The 23393-nt window shown below is 42.5% G+C and overlaps 2 protein-coding genes across 4 annotated transcripts in view; one reads left to right on the top strand and one right to left on the bottom strand.

Moving 5' to 3' along the window:
* CTDSPL (CTD small phosphatase like) overlaps nt 1-15743 on the bottom strand; it is an 86370-nt gene extending 70627 nt beyond the window's left edge. For all 3 annotated transcript variants that reach the window (XM_063324321.1, XM_063324322.1, XM_063324323.1), the window contains exon 1: nt 15523-15743. In XM_063324321.1, coding sequence (XP_063180391.1) covers nt 15523-15598 — 76 coding nt within the window. In that variant the 5' untranslated portion in view covers nt 15599-15743. The remainder of the gene's footprint in view (nt 1-15522) is intronic.
* Nucleotides 15701-21334, top strand: LOC134512355 (WAS/WASL-interacting protein family member 3-like). The gene is made up of 6 exons (XM_063327795.1): nt 15701-16540; nt 17018-17163; nt 18577-18683; nt 20874-21016; nt 21100-21126; nt 21245-21334. Exons 1-6 carry the CDS (start codon nt 15701-15703, stop codon nt 21332-21334), a joined length of 1353 nt encoding a protein of 450 aa, XP_063183865.1.
* The last annotated feature ends 2059 nt before the right edge of the window (nt 21335-23393 follow it).

Genomic DNA, 23393 nt, shown 5'->3' with positions numbered 1-23393 from the left:
TCCTTACTATTAAGGCATCCTTATTCCCTTAAATTATTTCCTGGGACATGATAAGTAGAGGGAGAGGAAGCAATACCAGAGCCTGCCAGTGGAAATAAAATATCACCTTGCTAATCACCCATCACAGAAAAAGGGTGAAAAGCGTCAGCATCTCACTAATTGCCTTGTAAATATTTACTGAATTGCAAACTTTCATCATTAATCTTACCAAGTCAAGCTCCAGCAGGGAGCTAAATTTTATCCTCAGTATCACGGACCAGCACCATTGAAATCATACTACTAAGCATACAGCTGAGCTTACGGAATGATTTAAACCGGTCCCAAAGTACAATTTCAGAACAGAAGTTTAAAGTTGGCTGTAAATTCAACCCCCATAACCCAAAACACACAGCAAGTACCTGCGTCAAAACGACTCCCCTCACCCTAGAGCTTAAGCTCACACAAACAAGGTCCTGCACAGGTGCCAAGCCACACATACCTGCGGGATGACACAGGATTCCAAAATATTACAGCTTTAAAGTTCACAAAAGGAGGAAGATGGGTACTGGGAAGAGGGAAGCCCTGCGAGCAGAGCACTGGTCAGATCCCCTATCCCCAGCACGGCCACATAGCTCTGGGAAAGCTCCTCCATCACTCTCCTCCTCCCCTCCGCTGATGAGAGTGTCCCACAGCCCATACCCAAACCACGGAAAGTGGAAGTCAAAGGAAATTTATTTAAAAAATACAAACAGTTCTAAAAAGCTATGAACATCTAATTTTGCTATTGGTGCAGTAAATTGATCTTTCCTGAATACAAACGTTAAAAGAGATATATATCAAGTTTCTTAATGGGATGCAGACTGTGGACTTTCCCTTGGCAGTACCCTGGACTATCAATAAGTCTATGGGATGAATCCAGCCAGAATCCCACTCAAAATACTCATGTACATGTGATCTCTCCCCTTCCTTCCACAACAGTATCCCATTTCCTTCTATAGCCAGCATTAGTGATCATCCCAGATGAATCCCCTTGCCTTCCCATAACCAAGTATTGATTTCCGTTCAACGCTGCGGACTTCAGAAGAGCGGGGAATTAAATGTTTCTTACAAAGACTTTCAGTAAGTAACTATGCAAAGGATCACGACCTTGCAAGTATACTTATTTAATTCAGAAACAGACAATTAAAACAGATGTTGTGGAAACGCTGAAGGGTAAGCATGTAAAAACGCTGGTGGTACTCACTCAGGAAGCCAGCTGACAGAATCCATCAGAGAAGGAATTAGAAGTAGTGATATTTTATCAAATTCAGTTGCAGCTTTTTGCAGTGGGAGATTTGTTAACATCCTATAGGAACTGTGAAAACTGTCAGAAAGGCCCCTGGAATAATGCAGCCTTTCCATAACCCTCTATATTGTTCTCCTGGCTGCGTAACAGACAGAAGAAGTTTCTCTACAGTGGCAGAACAACAAGCCCCTGCTGATGCTGAGATCAGGTTTGCCTCTATGGAGGAAAGCGACAGGACTTCAGTGTGACACAGAGCTTCCACAAACCGGAATTTAAATACGCTGCCTGAAGTTTATCGGCGAGCAAGCTACGCAATCCTGGTCTGCAACACGGGAAGTTTTTAAAAATCTCTTCCATTTTTACTGAATTACTGATTAAGTTCTGCCAGGTAGTTCGGCAGCTGCCGCCCAGGGGGACTTCCAGCGCGCTGGAGCACCACGTTACCTAACGCTGCTCAGAACAGAGGGCTCCAAAACCCAAGAGCCCGTTTTAACAACCACCCCCAACGCTGCTAAACTTAGAGAAGCAGAACACCACCAACAACTGCTGAAAATTATTTTTTTTTGCCAAGTTTTCCCTCTTCTCCTCTGAAGAGAAGCTAAAGATAAATGGTGGGACTCTGCAACTCCGTCTCCCTGGTGACAGCTCAGTGCGGCACGTACAGCGCGCGGGGCTGATGACAAAACTGTCAAATTAGGATTCTGAACTCCATTCCGCCTATTTTTGCACGCAGCCAAGCACGAAGGTCAGAGGAAAACTGTGCACGCTTCCCTCACTGTTAACGGAGCCTCCAGGACTCGATTCACATCATCCCAAAGCAGACAACTACACCACTGCAATCAGTTACCAGCGGACGAGTTTCCTCCACCAATTATTAAAACAAACACGCCTTATTTACATGTACACACAACAAAGCCACACTTTGATACAGAGTATCAAAGATTATTTAAAAAACAAAAAAGAAAAAATATCCAAACACATTGAACAAAATGGGAGACGCCTTGACCTCTTAACTTTATCAACCAAAGCAGGGAAAATTACCCTGTTTCTGACCACCTGGCAAGGTGCAGCAACACGTACATTTTTCAGACACGAAAACATTTCCAGCACAGCTAGCAACAGCTCGAGTATTTGACTGAAAAAGTTCTCCCAGCATTATTTAGGAGTCCTGCAAGCAAGCAGCTCTCTCAGTCTCGCATCCTCAGCTGAGGGACAACTGAACATCTGGCTCAACTTTTCCTCAAAAAAGGATCGAAACGCTGAAATCAACACAGAGGCGGTGTTTGTGAATAAACATAGCAAAAAAAATTAAATATATCAGCCAGCGGGGAGGGGAGTTAGCGATGGGCAGTGAGCGCAGGGGCCCTGGGACATCTCCTGGCACCTCCTGACTCCGCGCAGGGCAAGAATAATTATATGTGGTCCTCCCAGTAAGCACGGAAAGTGGTATATTTGGCCAAAAAGGCAGGTCATGGTTTAGAAGCACATTGGTATTATTTCCTGTGACTGTTCCAAGGGCTGCATTTAACCTCTGGGAAGTGATATGAATAGACGGGATGTTTTCCAGAGGGAAGGGTGCTAGGGGTCAGTTTTACCCAAACATCGGCAAAGAAGAATCTTCAGGTTAAGCATCAGAGTCCTCCACTCAGTTGACATGTTTTAGTTTTATTTCTGGAAGAATTAAAAAGCGACTTCTCTAGTTAATGCTGGCTGCTGCCTTTCACTAGGACACAAACCAAGAATTTAACACGTTCATATTCCACTCTCTTGCTTAACACATCTTTGCTATTATTTAACATGCAAGACAACTGTTTTCAGAGAAGTTAACCAGCAAACCCACAAGAATTTATAGGTGTTTTGCCACTTAGTAAACTTGAGATTTATTTTTAAAAAGCGTTTCTGAATGCTGGGTCCAAGCAGTAACCTTATCAGGTATGGAAAAATATCCAGTGTTTCTTTTGTTACAGCACAAGACCATCAAACCTCAAGAAATGTTTGGTTGCTTCGTACGATAAAACAGAAAGAAAAGCCAAAACTGCTTTCAAAGACATCTGCCTGCTGGACTGGGTCATCATTTCCACAACTGCAACATTTTATCAGCTGTTTAACTGAAAATACAGGATACAGATTCCCACACAATCACAGCTGCCATATGCATATGGTCATAATTAAAACAAGAAAGCCTGTTTACTCCTGTAAAATACTTCCGAACAGCTAGCTAGCTGACTATCACCTAATCAGCTATTAAAAAGGTGAAAATTGTGAACCTGTTTTCCAGTCAGAATTCTTAACCATTCAAAACTGTGCCATTATTATCTAAACCAGAAATCTTTACTCACCTTATTAGCCGAAGAGAAGATAAAGCCATTTGTTACTTGAAGGCTATCATACAAAGACCACCTACAGTGCGACTTAAGAAATCACCTTCACAATAAAAAAATGCCTTTTTTTTTTTTCCCCAAAGGAGCAGCGGGTATTGGGCTGACAATTACTTGAAAACAGTTCAAAAACACCACCGTAAATATTTTGGTTTTGTTTTCCCACCTTGACTCCAAGTGGTAACTGAAAGTCGCCAACAGAAACACTCTACTTCAACCTTGCACCATTAGCAAAGGAAAAAAAAAAAAACAATAATCAAGCATTGTGCTAAGTTGTAGGTGCATTAGCGTTTGCTGAAAAATACAATGAATTTTTACCTATGGACTTCTAAAATTATTTAAAGTGAATTCCAACATCCCCCATCCACAGCACTGAGGATAAACAAAGCCAAAACTAAATAGATATTACCCTTACCACGTTGAATTTAGGACTATCTCAGCCTATTCTGCAATGAGACAGCCCAGCCCTATTCTACTCCTCTTGCTTTAGTACTCATTGAAGACGTTTCCAAAACAAAACCAGTGTTACTTCTATGTTTTAGTACAAACACTACTCAAAGAAATGCATACCCTTGTACACTAACGTGCCGCTTTCTCAAGGGGTGGGAGTGTGTTTTGTACAGACTGAGTGCCAGGTGACCTTGCTAATAAATAAATAAATAAGTAAATCACACTGCCATGCCCTTCTGGTCATCACCACATGGTTGCCTCCTGAGATTTGTTTTTTATTATTAGTTTCCTTTTCAGAACTTATATCCCTGCTAATATTGCTGGGATTCTTTGGTTTGTTTGCTTGGTTTTGGCTTGGTTGATTTTTTTGTGTATGTGTGTGTTTTTTGCTTTTCTTGCTTTTAGAAGCACAGGAGAATTATTTTTTTACGTTGCAAAGCTCCAATAAACATTTTTAGCTATACAACTTAGGAAGATTGCAAGTGTTACTTGAACAGAGTTTGGCGAAAGAAATACTTGTGGGGGGAAGAATCAGAACCATCCGGTGCAACTGAAATTCACAACCACTGTGGAAATCGCGTTTGAACAGAACCACAAGGTCAGCCTTAAGTTTTGCACTTCAGGGCTTAATCTAGCATATCACACAGGGCAAAATGAAATGGCATAGTTTCATTCTTTCTATTTCGGACGTTTCCGGAAAGGACACTTTGAAAGAAATTATAAAGCGAAACCTCCTTCTGATCTCATCTTCTCTTGAGGTGTGGTGTTGCAGTTACCAAGTGCTCCTCTGCATCTCGTGGACCTGGTACACTACTGATGGATCCAGAGGCACCCGGTCCTTAGGAATCTATCACTTGTTTCTCGAATCTGGGGCGGGTTTTGTCTGAAAGCCCATTTTTCTCCTTTTAATACTACTAGTGTTTTTATAACATGAGATAGTAACACTATTTAGTTATTACGTTGAAGATAAACAACCGTTTGATTTAAAGGTATTGAAAACAACCCATCACTACCAAAACAACTGACAAGTGACATTTTTAAAAACACTCTGCTCTCAGAGCTCGCTTGCCTGCCAGAACGATGTTAAACAGGTAATTTATAATAAAGCACAGCAGTAATAGTACAAGTAAATACAGGAATGAGACCTGAACAGATTCATGTTTCAAAACTGCCAAGTTTGATTTCCAGTTTTGTTCAAATTTTTCATCCTTTTTCCTGTCATGACATGTTTACAAAAGAAAAAGTGGAAGCAACTGTAACACGTTGGGCACCAACAAGTCTGACAGACATAGAAAAAAACACCCTAAACTATAATACAAACAGTGAATTGGAGTAATAGTCGTTAGTGTGCCTAAGTTGTTAGCATCCTTCCCAATACAGACAGGAAGAATTTGCTGGAGCGTTCCAAATTTCTTATGGGGTAGGGAAAAAAAAAAAAAAAAAAGGCATTTGAATTTCAGGGCACAGACTGCACTAAATTCTCAGTTTTATCATGATAATCTGAAGCCTGAAACATTCAAGTCATCAATCCTCTCTAAAATTAAAATGGACGTTTTTGGGGTTTTTTTTAGGTTTCACTTTCATTCTCCATTAAACTTCACGAGATGCTTCCTTGACATCTTTAATCTCAACACAAGAGGGAATCTTCCAGAAAGACTTTGAAACGTGAGGAAAAAGGAGTCCCACAACTATGTACTCACGATAAACCCGATTAAACAAATCCACTTAAAATCTCATTCCTTTGTGGATAAGCACAGACCTCTATACAGATGCAAATTGTTTTACAGTTATGTTGTAAACCCCTTCCTTCTGGGACTTTTCAATTTATGTCAATGTGTAATTAGCAAATGAATTGCACTGTAGATTACATTCAGTACTCTTTTCCTTTTCTTTTTTTTTTTTTTAATTCCCCAACTAACATAACCTCCCTCCCCGCCTCGCTTCCAAAACTCTCAAATCATTTTCAACTTACTGATCCTCAACAAAAATCAGCTTCGTGTCATAAAAAGTCATGAGAATTGGCAGCTGGCTGTCAAACGACTGGGCAGAGGGAATCATCCTCCAGCACACATGACCCAACGCAGGAAAACTGCCGGTGAGAGATGACGATAAATGTTAAGTACAGATACTTGACGTGTTCAGCTGGTCACTATGGAAAGGTATTTTCCCCTTCCTTCCCCTACTGACCGATGATACGGAATTCATATGCTGAAATACCATCAGTACCTTCATAATATTATTTTTCAGTACCTTCATAAAATTACTTTTATTATAATATATGCAAACTGCTGTCAGTTAATCCTGTTTAGGAACTGCCAGATAAACTATTTTGGCAACCATATCTTCAAGGATTACGCAGGTCACCCGTACGATGCACGAGCAAACGCTTTCTTTAACCTAAATGGGATATTCTGCCTTCAATTCAGGAGCCATGCTATATACTTATTCTATTTTATTGGTTATTTTTCATGCTCCTCCTCCCTTTAAAAGCAGCACAACATTCACTCAAGGTTTTTAACCAATTGTTATGAAGAAGAAATAAACGTCTTGGGTTTAGGAACCAAAGCTGCCATACATCAGTGGTGATCCTGCATCAAGGCATCTGCCTCGAATTTAACAGGGAGGTAAGAAACAGAGAACGTCTCTCCTAAAAAGACAGCTTCGATGCCACTATGGCCAACTTGCCAGTGGCCAGTCTGTCCATGCAGTATGGTCCAGTGTTCGTCATCCCTGCACCGTCCCACTCCCCAAACATCTACTAGAGCTTCTGCTACCATCACTACCCCTGGACACAGTCACCACTGCCAAACACCTCTCAGCCCCTTAAAATTCAGCATCACCAGAGCACGAGGAGGCAGCTGTTGCAATCCAGAACCTCGTGATGACAAGAGAAACAGGCAAGAAAGCAAAGTACAGCAAGGGAGAGAATTTAAAAAACACCAAAGGTCAAAGCTTCACTCCAAATATCCCTGTAAAATACATGCTTAAATTGTTTTTCCTGAAATGCTATGCTCTACTCTACATTCATCAAATTGTTAATGTGTACCTGTAACAAATTTAATTTCCGTTTACAAGAAGTCCCATAAGCCTATTTCTTTTAAATTTGTAAGGCTTTTGTGAACGTTTATTGAGATCTTTAATAATCTTAAAAGTTCCTTTCTCCCCAGGTGGTAAATATTACATCTTTCAATGAGCTTGGCTGAAGCAAGTATAAATTATTAAGTATCTTCTAAGTATGTGTCACTATTGACCACTCCTTCGCAGAGGGCTTCTAGCTGAACCATCACCAGGAAAAATTGCCAGTGTCACAGTTCAAGCAAACCTTAGACTGCAAAACAACTTCAAAACCCACATCCACCATGCTGAACCGCACCAAAGCTCTCAGATAATTAGATCTCCAGTAATCACATTTATGTGCATTCAGGGGTAACCAGTGCAAGTATGTAAATATTCAGGCGTGTATATAGAAAACAGCTTTTGTGGAGAAAAATAAAGCAGCACTGCAAACAAATTGTTAGATGTATGGTTCGAACAACTTTGTACAAAATTCCTACCTTTAAAAAAGTATCCTTTACTAAGTCCCAGAAGCCAGAAGGAATGCTGTACACCCAGGAAACGACCAAGCTTTGCAAATCATCAAGTAAACAAGAAAGTTTAAAATTTTACTGCTGACCACAGCAGACAAGGAAAGAGCAGGATTAGTTTTACAGCTAATTCTGCTGGGAATCCTGGAGGACAAGTCGGGAAGCACGAGAGCCGTGGGGGTGGGGGAAGAGCATGGCAGTGAATAAAAATCAATATATCACTTTCTACCAAGAACACAGGGAGGCCCTGCAACAGCAGCAGAAACGGTCGACAGAACTGAGTGACCGGTTACTCACGAGAGATGGCTTGACTTTAAACAAAAGCATCTATATATATATACTGTAACTTTAGATTGACGTTCCCCCCCTCCTGAATTTGTTCCCTACAAAATTGTCACGAATTTTTATAGACATTTTAAAAAGTTACATACACAGTAGGTTTTGACGGACCAGACGTCCTTCATTTGGAGTTGCTCTTCTGTACAAAATACAGCCTGCAGTATCTTATTTGCCTCTGTCTGTCAGGCTTTAAATACACTAATAAACATTCAGAAGGGAGTAATAGTTCTTCCTTGAAAAAAGAAATGAGAAAAAAAATCTCATTTAAAAAACCCCGACATCCTCAGAAGCTAAGTCTACCATATACATATTCAGATTTAACTCACAATAAATTTTCTAGGTAATAGAATTCTAGTACAACCAATCACTTCTAATAATGTTTTGGGTTTTTTTTTTTTCTTTTTTTACAAATCATACTTTATTATCTTGTAGAAAAAAAACCCCAAGAATGGTACTTTTATGCAAGTGATCATTTTGACAACACACCGAATAAAGCCTACAAACTTTACGTAGGCTCAACACCATGTGCAGAACTTTCTCTGATAATTTTTCTAAAGCTGGTATTTTACTGCTAATATCTATGCTTCACAGGAGTAGCTGGTACTGAAAGGACTGGACTATACAGGACTCACTTTGGGTTTTTTTTGTCTTATAACAAGCATTCTAGAAATACAAAAAAGGCCAAAATTATACCACAGTAGACCACGCAGAACATATTTTTACTCTGATCTATTTAGATGCTGCTTACGCCTTCCCTGTTTGTCATATCTACGTCCCTTTTACGCCTTAACCTCTTCAAGTAAAAATAAAGGAAGCTCCTGTTAAACTCTGGCAAAAGTAGAATTCATAGAAGATTAACATTTCCAACATGAAACTCTTAAAAACATCTCTGGCTACATTTCAGCACAAAAGGCACCCTTCCTCTGTCCTTCCCTACAGCTCCTTACAAAAAGCTCTGGAAGTTCAGCAAAGAATTTAAACCCACTGACACCATCTCATCCCGTTTGAGCCTCCTGCCCAGGAAGATAAGCACTAAAAATACAGCTTATATCAATATCTTTCAATAGAAGAGACACACGAAGACTTCAGAGATGCTGCTGAGCAGTTTTGTGAGATTTTCCAGCCAGGTCTCCACTGCTGAGAGGAATCAAACGGTATACAACCCTCACCAGCAATCCGTGTGAGGTCTTGGAACATCTAATAGGTTTTTGAGGTCTCGGGTGGATATTAGGAAAATTTTTTTCATCAAAAGCGTTATCAAGCATTGGAACAGGCTGGCCAGGGAAGTGGTGGAATCACCATCCCTGGAGGTATATAAAAGGAGAGCAGATGTGGTGGACTTGGCAGTGTTAGATTGATGATTGGCCTTGATGATCTGAAAGGTCCTTCTAACCTAGACTATTCTATGAATAGGCTGCTCATTAGGTCTATCAGCCATTCTCTTATTTCAGCTTGGAAGACCCCTGCCCCTTTCTGGATTCACTTCTTAACTGGGCTAAGGCAACACGTGCCAATGACCCAACTGGGTGGACAGAGACCCACCAACCTCATCGTGAGAGCAGCCACTGCCCGTAGAAGAACGTAAACCTATTCCCTCTCCCACTTTCAGTCCCAGTATGAGCTCAGCAGCTCTCAAGAGCCAGGATCTCATCATCCCCTGGGCTCTGTCCCTCAAAGAGGCTGGAGCACGTGGGCAGGTCTCGTCTCCTTCCTGGTCCTACATACATCCACACGCCTGGCTTCTCTCGCAGCAAGATATATCCCCTGGGCAGGGAGGAGGAGGAGGAGTGATGAGCCACATCTTCCCTGGCTGACCCACACAGTGGGTAAAAAAATAAGGAAAAATGTAGAGAGTTAGACCTACCTTTGCTTTTCCTATTTTTAAAAAAATAGAAAATCTTAAATCTTGCAGACAGAAACACTTCAAATATAATTCAAAGTAAACCATCCAAAATTCTCCATCCAGTAGGGGTGAGTAAGGGACAAATTCACCCCTTGAGTTAACATTTCCATATCCAGGATTGCCTGAAAATGGCTTTTTAACAGGAAATGTAATACTGAACACCAACCACGGTGGTCACGGCCAACAACTCTTCCAACTCAAAATTTAGCAGAAAACAAAGGCGTGCTTACTTATAGAGTGAATATTTAAGATTCGACATATATAAAAATTGTGGGCTAGAATTAATTTGCAACCATTTTCACGCTTGAATGATGACTTTTACAAGATAGTAAACCTTGTAAATTATGTGTTCCATGACAGGAAAATAAGCTTAAACCTATCTACCAGGCAAACGGGAACGTCTTTCACCAACACTGACCAAATAAGTGAGTTCCATTTCTCTTCGCTTTCTCAGCATTTTAGTTTGGTATCCCTTTAAAGAAACAAACCTGGACTCGTTATCCAGAGGCTTATTTGTAATGTTCAGATTAAATTCTGAAAGATGAAGTGTAGCATCGATCACACCACATTTCACTGATTACGTCAGAAAATGCTATTTGCATTTCTGAATACTGAATTGACAAAATGTAGGTCAACTTCAGTTTTTTAAAGGCATTTTAAACTTCTGAACACTTTAGTTAAATCGCCGCATTGAAACATGTATGACTTTAAGATGACACGCGCTATGAAGAAATGATAATGCTGCAGCTTCAAGACACGGACTAAATATTAGATATTCACGCAAATTATCATTCACGTTACTGCCAGTACACCGCAGCTTGTTAACTGCTACCCTAAATCAAATCTTGGGTTACTACAGGTTACTACAGTCTCCCTGGAACACAAACCCCACTATATGGTTACTCTGGTTTCATATAACAACTATGTCATTAGTTAATGATTTAAAATTTTACCCTCTGCGAGCAATTCACATTCCAGTGCAGTGCTGGAGTGGTTTCCACATCCCCGCCCCCCCCAACCCCCCCGCCTTGTTTTTTTTAAATGCTACTTTAAACTTAAAATCTGTAGTTAATATTATAAACATTTCTTGAGACAATGTCTCAGGAACATTAACATATGTTCAAGTGTTTGAGTACTCTGAAACCTGATGATGTAATGGCGAAAAAGAATATTCAAAATATTTCCACATATTTTCAAAATGCTTTAGACTGAAGACAGAATTAAAGATACCTCCTTTGGCTTTTAACTCGAGATCTTAAGAACTTGTTGTTTTAAATGAAAAATGAATACTGGTCTCATTGCTGTTTTATCCAATTTTATTTGAAATAAGGGAAGGCAAAAAAGTTTGCCTGTTTGTGAAGACATCCTTGGGAAATTAAACTGTTCATTAAAACAAAAACCAAAGGTTTAGGTTCCACTGTGAACCTTTTTAAAATAATTTATTGCAGAAAAAAATACACTTCTGTAGGGACACTAAAACATGCAGTTACTCTAAATAACTGAAAATGGATGTTACAGAAGTCAGGAAAGACGTACATGAAGAGAGAAAACACAACAACCCTGCCCAAAGGATTTGTTACTTGAAGGAGGACTGGGCTATTATTATGCTACTACTTAACTTGGCACATGGAAACTGCCAAGAATTTGCATCATTTATGAGGATCAAATTAAAACATGTAGGTAAAAAAAAAAAAAAAAAAAAAAGGGAAATTCACATCTTTGGACTGTCTGCCTATTACCCATCCGTGATCACACTCTCGAAGTTACACTCCGCGCAAAGACCCATCAGCATTGCACTGTCTCCTATAGATTTAACTGTATAGATTTCACATTAGAGGTCACTGTTCAACTAATTAATACGCATAAATACTTTCCTTATAAAATAAACAGTTGATTTTATCCATAGAACTGATTCTACGGAGATTCAGATTTTCAGTTCTTCTTTGTAGTTTTTATTTATATTTTTTCTTAGTTGCTCACATTTATCACTGATACAACAAACCTCTTTTCACACACTTGTGTCTCCCATTTTAATTTGAAGTCTTGTTAATGCTTCCAATTTCCAGAAGTGCCAAACGGCCACAACATAAAATATTTCTGCAAAGCAGAACTGTTTTCATTACTTAAAAAAAAAAAAAAATAACAGGGAATTAAAATTCTCCATGAATTTAGAGTTCAAAATATTTTTTAATCACCTCTATATCACTTCCAATTGGGAGAACATTAAGTTTTATTTCCCAGAACTCATTTAATGACATAGATAGGGACAAAAATTCTCCAGGAGCACCAACACCACATGCATTTCAGAGCAAACATTACAATAAAACATGATCGTAGCAACTTTCCATGCTCAGCTTTCATTTTGACAGACAACTAAATACAGTGCACCACCATGTGGCAACATATTAGGCAACGGTTCATGTACCAAGAGCTGGTTTTTTCCACCTTCAAAATGTTTTACTATTTGTTAAAAGTTAACAATTCCATCTTGGTATTAATAAGCTCCTCTTTAACAAGTTGTCACAGCTTCACTTATCTCAAAAGCTCATTTTTAATACATCCGGATTAGCAAGAAAAATATTCTGGCATTTTTATTTGTAAAGCACAATATTTACCTAAAAACATAACTGCCCCACGACCAGAGAACAGCTCTGTTTCTTGCCAATCGCACTCCCTTGCACAAGAGAAATTTGGCATAAGCATATACAGCACATCAAGCTCCTTTTAAAATATAAATACATTTAAAAAAAAAAATAAATCAAGCTAAATGCTGGACTCACAGCTGATTAAAAGCTTCAAAAAATCTTGGAAAAAAAATCAAACACTTGAAGGTATACGCATGCATTATTTAGCAGTTGCTCAGCTACTGTAAAACTGCTTCTCTCCAGCTTAACAACAAGAAAAAGAAATCTATTTTTTCCACGAGAAACACCAACAGAAGGTCCCAAAATCCCTAAAAAAACCCTAACTCCCAAAGCCACTACATGCCAGTTAGTACCCTGGAACATATTTTTGCAGCCAAAGGCTAAATGCGGAGGAAAACGCAGGTTTTCATGAAAGTGGACAGCCCTCGCTCACGCAGTACAGTGCTGTTGTAATTCACGTAATTCACTGTGTTACAAGATTTCAGAAGACAGGCTTGGGTGATTCTTGTGTTTGTTAAATAAAGAGTTAATTCACTATGCCTTAACGTGTTTGTTAGCCATTTTGTATCAACACGTTCAGTTCAATCTGCATTAGCAGCGAGGACTCACTCAAACACCAGTCTCCCACCAGGAACCTGTCTGTATTCACCATTGCAGCTTCGGGCTCTCTCCTGGCTCGCCGGACCTAAAGGTTTTGCTAGAACTGTTAAGAAATCTAACAGAAAATTGGGTGACGTGATACACAGACACGCAAGGAAGGCAGGTAGCGCAATGGGTTTTCGCAAGCTCCGTACCTCCAGCAGCGGGCAATGCCGTGGTGGAAGAGGTAGGAGCAAGCTTGGTAAAAAAAAAAGGGAGCCCAGGAGGGACAAACCTGCAACCCTCCTTCTGCAAAAGTTGCTCTGGCGTTATTTGAGAGTCTCACCACAGAGTCAACCCAAAGCATGCACTTTAACCACATTAAAAAAAAAAAAAATACAGAAAAAAGCATTAATCCACCTCCTGTATTAAGATCACGCTGAAGTTTCTTCTGGTCTCGAACTCCAACTACCCTCCGTCCGCTCTCCCCCAGCCCGCCCTCGCTCACACGCAGCCCGCAGAGCCCCTGCGACGCCAATTAAGACCATCGTGATTTTCTGCCGAAGACAAACCAACAGCAGGAACACAATGCATATTATGCAAGTTACTGCATAGTTATGCAAGTTATATGCATATTTTTGCTACGCAGCGTAGCTCCCCGTACTGAGGACTCTAAAGACACTTGTTTGATGTGGATGCTCGCTCTTGTTTTGAGCTGTCAAATCCTCCTCTGCTTGTCTCAACTGGCTTTTTTTTTTTTTTTTTTACACTGAAATTTCAACCAGCTGCTAACAGTATTGACGAAGCACTTCCAGTACGTACAATAATATGGGCTGTTAAGACCACAACAACGTCTGAGCACAGTATCACGTTAAATCTCCTCCAGACCAGGTCTTAGGAGAGACGGTAGGCAGAGCACCAGCACCTCGTTTACTGTAGCTGCCCCACGCTCCACATTGCCAAAACGGAGCAAAACAGCAGAAATCTCTCGAGACAAACAAGGCCTCATGGTGGAAGTATCACTTCACAAGGGATAGGAATTGGGGAGTTATGTAAGCACTCCTGTACCCAACAAAAATATCATTTTTTACTCAAACCCCCAACCTGAGGGTGGTTTGGTTTTTTTTTTAAATCTACCTCCATGCTTCTTCTGCAGCCAGCATTGGTGAGATGAGCAGACCGGGATTTCCACGTACAGCCTTTCATTCCAAAAGTAACAGGGAGCAACTTCCCCAATGCCACAGGACCCCTCACTCGTTCCAAGATGAGCCACACAAAAATGGCAGCTTTCTGGATACTAAAAGCATCAATTTTAGGGGGAGATGCATCATCAATCTACCATTTTTAGAAGACCGCTCGGAGATCTATTACCCCACCAACATCTCCACACACTCTACTTCTAATTTCTGTCCTCTCTCCCCCTTTTTACCAGCGTTGCCTGTAACAAGGCATAAACTCAACATCCAAATAACTCCCCAAATCCAGGAGCGATCACACACAACTCCCCAGAACTCGAACCCTGCCACTTACCCGTACTTTCTTCATCAATAGCCGCAAGGACACAACCACTTACAGCCCAAAAACCCCTCCCAGCTTCCAAAAGGAAACGAGGTTAAGGTCAATCATCAACGTCTAGACTTTTGAGGAGAAGCAGCACCTCTGGCCAGGCTGGATTCATCTTATTAAAACGCAGGCTAAGTGCGATGCCTTACGCAAGCAACAACTATTTATCGGCAGAGTAAATAGAGCCCGCTTTGAAAAGGAACCCATGTTTCTTCCCGAGAAGCTCAAGTCTCCTCCAACAACAAACCTGAAAGCTGCACGGATTCTTAAATGCCAGGCAGGGAGAAACACGGGAAAGCAGAGAGAAATCAGGAAATCCTTTTTTTCCAAGAAATTGGGGGGGGGGGTGGGGTGTGTAGTGTAATAATTAATATCTTTACAGCTGAGATTTCAAAACCTTCCAACACATGCAGCACAGGTATCTTTCCCCTGAAGCTGGGCACCAACCGTAAAGTGACCACCTTCCAAAGTTACCTCGCTGACCCTCACAGAACAAGACCATTTTATTTAAATAACTCATTCCACGCAGTATTTAAACACTGTAACAAGTTCCCAGCCGTATCCAGCACGCAGTTTCAGAGACCTTCATGCAAATATCTTCATCCCACATTAAAAAAAAAGAAAAACCAAAAAAAAAAAACCCAACCCCAACAAGCCCTCCTCTATTCCCAGCAGCCTGGAGAGGATTATAGGGTTGCTGAAGAATGCGAGTTGTTACTACGTGCGTTTTTAAGAGGAGAATTCCAGAAAAAAAAAAAATATAATAAAATAAATAAATAAAAAGCAAACCATGGAGAAAAGAGAGAAGGCAGCTCACCTTTATCCTGAGCGCAGGACAGGATCTCCTCCTCTTTGGGGTTAGTCACCTGGGTGATAATGGACGGGTTGTCCATGGAAACAGAGTGAGATTTCACCTGGCTATTTCCCTCCCAGAGGCAGGCTTGCGTGCGACGGGGGGGTTTGGGGGGGTGTTGTTTGTTTGTTTAAAAATCAATATGCAGATTTGTATTCAAAAAAAAAAAAAAAGAAGAAAAGAAAAACAACAACAACAAAAAAAACCCAACTCCTCCAGGAGCGAAGCCAAGCTGGGAGGGGGGGGGAGGGAAGGGGGGGGAGCACCGCGCTGCCGCCTCCCGGCGCCAATTCTCCACAGAGAAGGAGGCGGGGGGGGGGAAGGGGGGGGGGGGAGGCGAATCAACCCCCCCCCCTTAAAAATAATTAATAATAATAATATTTACTCCCAATTCACCCTTCCGCCGCGCTCCCCCCGAGCCGCCGCCGCCTCCCGAGGCGGGGGAAGTGCCGCCGGCCCCTCCGCGCCTCCCCCCGCGGCCCGGCCCCCGCCTCAGGCCGCCCCCCGCATCCACCGGGCCTACCCCGACCGCGTCCCCCCCCCCGGCACGGCACCCCGGAGCCCTACATACCCCCCCCCGCCACCGCCGCCGCCACCGCCGCCCTCCTCCTCATCCCCGCGCCCCCCCCGCTTCTCCTCCTCCTCACACCCCCGCCCCGGCCCTCCCTCCCCGCGGGCTCGGCGGAGCGACGCCGGGCCGCCCCCTCCTCCCCCTCCTCCTCCTCCTCCTCCTCCCCCCTTTCCCGGGTCACGGGCCGCCGCCGTGCGCGGAGGGAAGCGCGGTGCGAGGGGAGGAAGGGAGGGGAAAGGGGCCGAGCCCAGCCGCCTCTGCGCTCCCCGCGCTGCGCCACAACCGCCCGCCGCCGTCGTCCCCGTCCCCGCCGCGCTCGCTGCCCGTCAGCCCGCCCCGCCCCGCCCCCGCGCCGCGGGGCGCTCCAACATGGAGGCGGGGAGCGGGGCAGCGCCCGCCGCCCGCCGCGCGGTAAACAAGGAGGCGGGGCTACGGCGCCCGAGGGGGCGGGGCTTATCCGGGGCGGGGCTACGGGGAGGGGTGTTTCTATTGCGCACAAAGGGCTTGTCTCGCAGATGAAGGGGCGTGGCTTCGCTTGAGGGGCGGAGCTTAGTCCGGGGGCGGGGTCTCGTCTGGGGGCGGGGCCTCGCCTGAGGGACCTCCGGCCTCGCCTGAGGGGGCCCTCGGAGTCGTGAGGGTTTCGGCAGGCGGGAAAGGGGTTGTCCCACGTTTGCTGGGCTAAGACAGGGGCTGATTTCCTTCGGGAATGGGTATAAATCGCCTGAGAAGGGGATGTGGGTGGGGGGAGTGGGATATTTTTGCGGGTGGCTGTGAGGTGTTTCTTATTTGGAAGCAACTGTGTAACTAGAAGGTACCGAAGGCCATCTTGGCAGTTTCTCTGAGAGAAAACCTCTTTTTTTTTTTTTTTTTTTTTTTTTTCCTTCCTAGAGCATCTTAAAATGCATGTCTGACTCTCCAGGAATTCCTAGTGCTGCTGTTTGCTGGTGGCTAGGAGGGTTTGTCAGGAGATGTGACTGCGCTGCTCCTCCTGCCCTCCGCAGGGATCTGCTGTTAGCCAAGGCCTCGGGCGCATGGTGGGGAAGGTGGGTGAGGGAGCCCACCTGGAATAATGGCTCCTTTATGGGGCTGTCAGGGGGTAAAGTTGCAAGAGAAAACCTTTGAGAAAGCGTGTTGGTGTATGTAATGTAAATAAGGAATTGCAGCCTTCTTTCTCTCCTGAAAATAAAAAGTACTTCTAAATGTATTTACAAGGCTCTGTTGCAACCTTGCTACAAAAAGGACAGAGATCATTTAAAATTCCATTAGCTAAATGGGGAAAATCCTTCTGCAACTGGCATAGACCCAGGCAATGTGAATTTTAGTAATATTGGTTACAAGTATAATTTTTTTTTGTCCCTAAAAGAGAACGGCACAGTGAAAAGCACACAGTGTGTGTCTTTTTATATATATAAAAATATGTAAGTCGCTCTGAACAGTTTTACTTAACATTATCAAAAATACGGCATTTCAACTATCAAGCTAGGTTGCAGAAATGACCATAGTGTTTAATTCCAGCAACAGCAAGCAGCTGTTCTCGTTGCAGTGCTTTACCATGAAGGGAGACCATGGGCCCAGCCTCGAGGAATTTCTACTCTGTGCTAGCACCACATGTAGTTTCTGGGGAAGATTACTTAAAGCTCTGGGGCCTTGTTTCCCTCTCAGTGAGTGTATTCCTACAGTCAACACATTTAAACATTTTGTTGTGAGTCTTCAAAATTGCTGCATTTGTTTAATGCAGAAAAAGTCATTCAAAACCTAGCTGTGTTTTCTCTCACAAAGTTAGCACTCCCTAAGCAGCAGTGCATGCAGAGATACCAGTATGGCAAGTTTCTGGGACTTGAATTTTAGGTTTGCCCGTCCTACTCCCATGACAAACACTTGCACAGGGAATGAGTGCAATGCCACTGCTTGTGCTGCATCCAATTGTGCAAGTTCCAACCTGCTGTTCAGCTTTGGCGTCTCGAGACAAGAGTGTTGCAGTTGCCAACAGTCACTTACAGGTTAGATCTGGCACAGATGGATAGGAGTTAGTACATGTTGGCTGGTGGAATTAGTCTTGCTACCTGTAAAGGTCGAGAGCTGCTGCTCCTAAGTTATTATGAAGCTTTATCACACCACTCGCTATGTTGTAATCCAGCAAGTGCTTGATCTTTTACCCGCCCAGGCACTGGAGGCATTTTTAATTATCCGAGGGTTAATTTGCATAGAAGCTTTTGCTGAAACAATAAATTCAAACCTCTGTTATTATTGGGTATGAGTTTCTATATCAACATTTCTATTTGGATAAAACCAAAGCAGCTTCCTACTAGCATTAAGACAAAGGGGTTGCTTCAGAGCAACTTTGAGAGTCATCCAGCACTAAAAACATCTTCCACTGCTTTGCAGGGAAAGGGCAATTATAACGTGTGGTAGGAGAACATGTGCTGTAATGCCTCTTTTCTATGCAGGAATGAGGAGATGTCAACGTCTTTGTCTGATGAAAAGCACGTTTTGCAAGGCTTGACAAATATGATATTTACCTTGAGCCACTGTGTTATGTATGTTTTAAATGTCGGTAAGATGGTTTTTGCAATTTGCGTTGTAAAACTCCAGTCAAACAGCTACCTGTTTATTCGTCTTATTAAGGAATTTGGTTTAGAGGGGGAACTGCTATTTATGGTGATACGTAAAGTGTAAGTAGGGTGAGAGAACATGCCAGAGGGGATATCTCTCCCTGTACTCATCCCTTTGCTACTGTCTTGCAGCCTCGCTCACCCCTCCAGTCTAAGGGGGAGAGCAGAAAAGTCAGATACTGACAGCACATGAGGAGCTGGAGAAAGTCCACGGGCAGAGCAGTGGGAAGCAGAATGGAAGTTTAGGAAGCTCAGCTGGACTTGTACTGGCAGCACGGCTGTAACGTAGGAAACTTGTCCCTTCCTCTACACAGGGCTGTTGGGCCTCTCCCACCCCCCTCACTCCTATTCCTGCACCGTTTAGGAGACAGGTTGTAACAGAATCAAGAGCAATCCACGTTGTTTCTTTTCTGCTTTTACTTCAGAGGCACTATGAAGCACGTACAGTGTCTTCTATCTATGTTCCTTTATATGCCGCATGAACTAAATCCTAAATAATCCCATGGAACAAGTGAATGGTTTCATTTCCATGTTACAGATAGAATGTTACAGACAAAACAGTACTTTGCAGGAAATTGCAGTACAAGCCAGTGGGAGATCCAGATTTTCATCATGACTCCTGACATTTGTCCTTGCCTCTAAAACGTGTCCCCCTTTCAATGCCATAGGATGTTTTATAATGGGGGGGGGAATGTTTTTTAGCAGAACTGTTCTGCATTAAAAGGAAGCATTTATTTTTATTGGTATCAGCTCAGTGAAGGCTTGACCCTGGGCCCACAATGGGAGTTTTATCCTTGACTTTAATGGGAGAACAATCAAGGCCTCATGATATTACATCCTAAAGAAAGGAAAATACTGCAGTGTGTATCAATAAGATAAATGTCTCGTAGTTAGTGCAAGCCACTATATTCTTGTAATAAATGGTTTATTAGATTGATTAAATGTCTTAACTTCACTTCAGCTATTAATCAGTTTTGGCAGCTGTTTATTGCTTTGTATACTTCGAAGTAATGGAGATTATCCCTTAATTATCTCATTGCAGTTCATTCATTGTTTCCTAAATAGTGCCATTACAATGGTAAATTGCAACAGTAAAACAGTGTCAATACAAAGTTATGGAGTTCCCATTTTATGATGCATTCATAAAGTTAAAGCAATCTACTTAAAACATAGCTGTGATTTCAGCGCAGTGACCTATTTGATATGGCATAAGAGATTTTGATGAGGAAACAGTAGAGCATTAAGTGTGCTGGGACTCTGCTTTCGCCGAAGTAAAAAATACTGTATTCCCTGTTGGAATATATGTGCATATCGGAATTTATTACAGTAGTACGTATTTGATCACTTTCAGTTTCACCAAATGGTGTGAATTCCAAAGACTTTGTGCCTTTGAACAGAATGGATTTATTTCTTTTTGTCTATGCACAAAGAAATGAGAAAACTCCAAGCAATATTATCATTTAGAGGATACTATTGTCATTCCGCAGAAGGATAAGAGAGTTCCAAATCAATCAGAAGAAAATGGCTGCTTTTAGTATTATCTTCAGATCTGGCAGCAATTCATAAAGTAGCAGTTGCATAACAATTTCCATTCTAACTCCCTTTTTCAGTCAACTGTAACTATACCTAACTTTAACATTATGAGTTGTCTGTTTCAGGCTGAGTTGTTGGGGAGGAATCAGTATTACTGTCAAGCTGAGAAAGATTCATGAAACCCGCTTTCAGAAAGTGTAACATAAATTGTCTCCCTTCTTGCTCCCCAATAAAAGTGGGGCTTTTTGGGGGAAAAAAAAAAGACCCCAAACACTGCAAATTTTGAGTTCTTGTTTGGTTTTTTTTTTATTCTCCTTTTCAATGAACATACGATAGCAGAAAATGTGGGTCCTTATCTTGGGTTAAATTAGTGCTGATGATAAGGTGAATGTGTTTTTTGCTGACATAAACAGTTTATGTTCAACCCCAAATTCCTATGGACTCCTAATCCAGAAACTTTGATTAAGGAACACAACTAAGATGACACCCACATGAGAAACGATTCCTGAAAAGCTCTAAACCCAGTGTGAAGCAAACATATAATTAAAATGCCTCTTGGTAATTTTGGTGCTGGGTTAAATTCAACTGGTGACCAACAGGTGGAAGGCTCCGTAGAGCTTGTCACCTGGTGACCTACAAGTGGCATATCGAGTCTGCCTTAATTGCGAATGATCTGCCTTTGCAAGAGAACCTGCTTTTTGGAGCAAGGAACCAAGACCGGTTCCAGCCTTTTCAAAGACTGGTGAGGTCTCCCATTCACTGGGTGTGCTCGTTGCATCTGCTGCTTCATATGGTCAAGTTTAAACAGTCTCCTACTGCCCTAAGGTGCCCATGAACATCTGGGAGCTGGAGGTGAGCTGCCACCGCAATTCAGCTGGCAGAGACGTTCGGAAGAAAGCTCCCACTTAGTCAAAACTGACTCAAGGCAACGATTAAAATTCTTTAACCTATATAATTTGGCCTAAACCAGATCAGGGCTTACTCTGGATCTTTCAAAGTACAGAAGGAATACCACCGGGCCAGAAACAACCATTTAGGAGGCAACAGCAACTTCAAGTAGCATAATTGCTAGTCTGTCTGCAGCCTCAGAACGTACCCATGCTATTACTTTCTGCTGTTGGACAGAGATGAGAGGTGGGAATTCTGTGTCATCAAGGGACCACAGTGGAGAAATGATAACAGTAGCAGGACTTCACTTTTGATTCTACTTCTGTTTCACTTGAGCACAGCAGTGGAATAAGATAAAAGTTGGCTTTGCCCTTATCTGGTTACCCATTGTGAGCACTCTGTTCTCCCGTATCCTGCTGTAGCATTCCTGCCCATACGGCTGTAGAGGCTTGGTTTCCATTTCAGTTTTACTGGTTGTCAGATAGTTTATCTGTGAAACAGATATAATAACAGCTAATCTTGTGTTATGGTTCCGTGGCTGTTTATAACTCCTATTAATAGTAGCTGTGGAAAGCCTGGGAGCAGATTTTATAGGGCACTGGGGTAACCAGTTACTGCACATTCCCCTGAGGCTACGTAGCATCCAGTGTAGCAGCTTGTCCTTTCCAGACTAGGTCATGATCATCTTAACTCTGGCATCCCCTATCTTTTGGGGATTTGACTTTGCACTCTCGGTATTCTTTCTGAGACGCGATTGGTAAGCAATTGATTTTGCTCCGTGATTTGTACTTGCGAATGTCCCAACCGATTTCCAAGAAGAGGCTCCATAACTGGGCTCTGTCTTGCGCACCAGCTCAGGTGGGAATCTTCACAGCGCTTAAAAGTGATCTGCTGAATTGGCTGGACTTTCACGGGAGGGAAATAGGATAGGTACACGATGTTTCGCTACCTCTTAGAGGTTCATACTTTTAAATGCTTCTAATTGTTCTGAATTCTCATTTCAACTGCTGATTCCCATTCTTAAAAATGTGTATTTTATCCCCCAAATGTGGGAAATATTAATGTAGTACCTGATTCAGTGAGGCATTGGCCAACACAACTATTGTCGCATATAAAACTTGCCTCCTTGAAACAGGACGACAAATACCATTCTTACTGATAGACACATGATTGGATTGCTAAATTAACAAGAGCGACGGTAGATGCATGCCACATTAGTGACGCGGTTCTGCTTCCCCAGTAAGCACAGTAAAGATGGGAAGGTATTTGTCTACCAATTCTGGAGGAACCAGCTGACGAGCTGTGAGAAAGTCCTGGCTTTGCAGATGATGAAACAGAATAAGAAAGGCATGAGAAAGGCCTGAAGCAGCCCTCAGCAAGGACTTCAGGTCATCTTGGCACACTGAAGTGGTAATTTATTCCAGGAGTCGCTACTGAAATCATCAGTGCGAGCTATGAAATAAAGCAATGGTATGAATAAAGGCTGTAGAGTTTGGCCTAATTGAGAAACAGAAGGAGGAGCAAGGAACACGACAGGTCTTGTAAGTGCAATGTCCTGTCGTTTGAGTCAACTGATAGTCATGGTAAGTAGCCATCTGATTTTTTTTTAAAAGGACTTCTCAGAAGAAAAACCTGCTGACTGTTGGAAAAATAAAGGCAAAACGATTAAGAATTGCAATGAGAAATTCTAGTCAGCGCCTAATTTTATGCCATTCATTTCAAATTGCATAAATGGTAACTTAGCTTTTGGCCTTGTGCCTGGAAGAGCACCTGAGAACACATCATTGCATCATCATTGAGAGTCTATTGGCCTTCTTTTTTAATTATGGGCTGGCCGTGGAAAGTGAAGTGGCTCGATGGGTTACGGCTGATACTAGACCTAACTAGCAGTGAGTGACTACCACAAGAAATGCTAGCATGGAAACCACAAGCTCTCTTTGAAGTCTCTGGAGCTGTGCTTACTCGCCACTCTGACCATTTGTTTGACTGCAGTTTTGTTCACACGGCTGTTAGTGGAACACGAGAGTGTCAAGAATGCACAAGAACATTTCTCGTGTGGCAGGGTGGTCCGTGTGGCTGGAAGTGAAGAAATCGGAGTCCGAGTGGGAAGGCTGGAGTGAGGAAAAGAGGAGAGAGTATCTGTAGATGTAACGAAAGGGAGCCTTAGGCATTTCTGAATTCTGTACTCAAGCTACGAGGGGGAAGGGTAGCTGGAGGGAATGGTGAGGCAG

Source organism: Chroicocephalus ridibundus, chromosome 2 (genome assembly GCF_963924245.1).
Source record: "Chroicocephalus ridibundus chromosome 2, bChrRid1.1, whole genome shotgun sequence".
NCBI classification, from domain to species: Eukaryota; Metazoa; Chordata; class Aves; order Charadriiformes; family Laridae; genus Chroicocephalus; species Chroicocephalus ridibundus.
The sequence above is the reverse complement of the archived record's forward strand: the minus strand, read 5'-3'. Positions and strand labels throughout refer to the sequence as shown.

Bases quoted from the DNA above. Each gene is read 5' to 3' on its own strand.
- LOC134512355 (XM_063327795.1), top strand. From the start codon at position 15,701: ATGCAGATTTGTATTCAAAAAAAAAAAAAAAGAAGAAAAGAAAAACAA. The intron at 17,164-18,576 runs GTGGGGAAGGTG...TTTTCTATGCAG, and splicing joins GCCAAGGCCTCGGGCGCATG to GAATGAGGAGATGTCAACGT. The intron at 21,127-21,244 runs GTGAGCTGCCAC...GGCCTAAACCAG, and splicing joins TGAACATCTGGGAGCTGGAG to ATCAGGGCTTACTCTGGATC.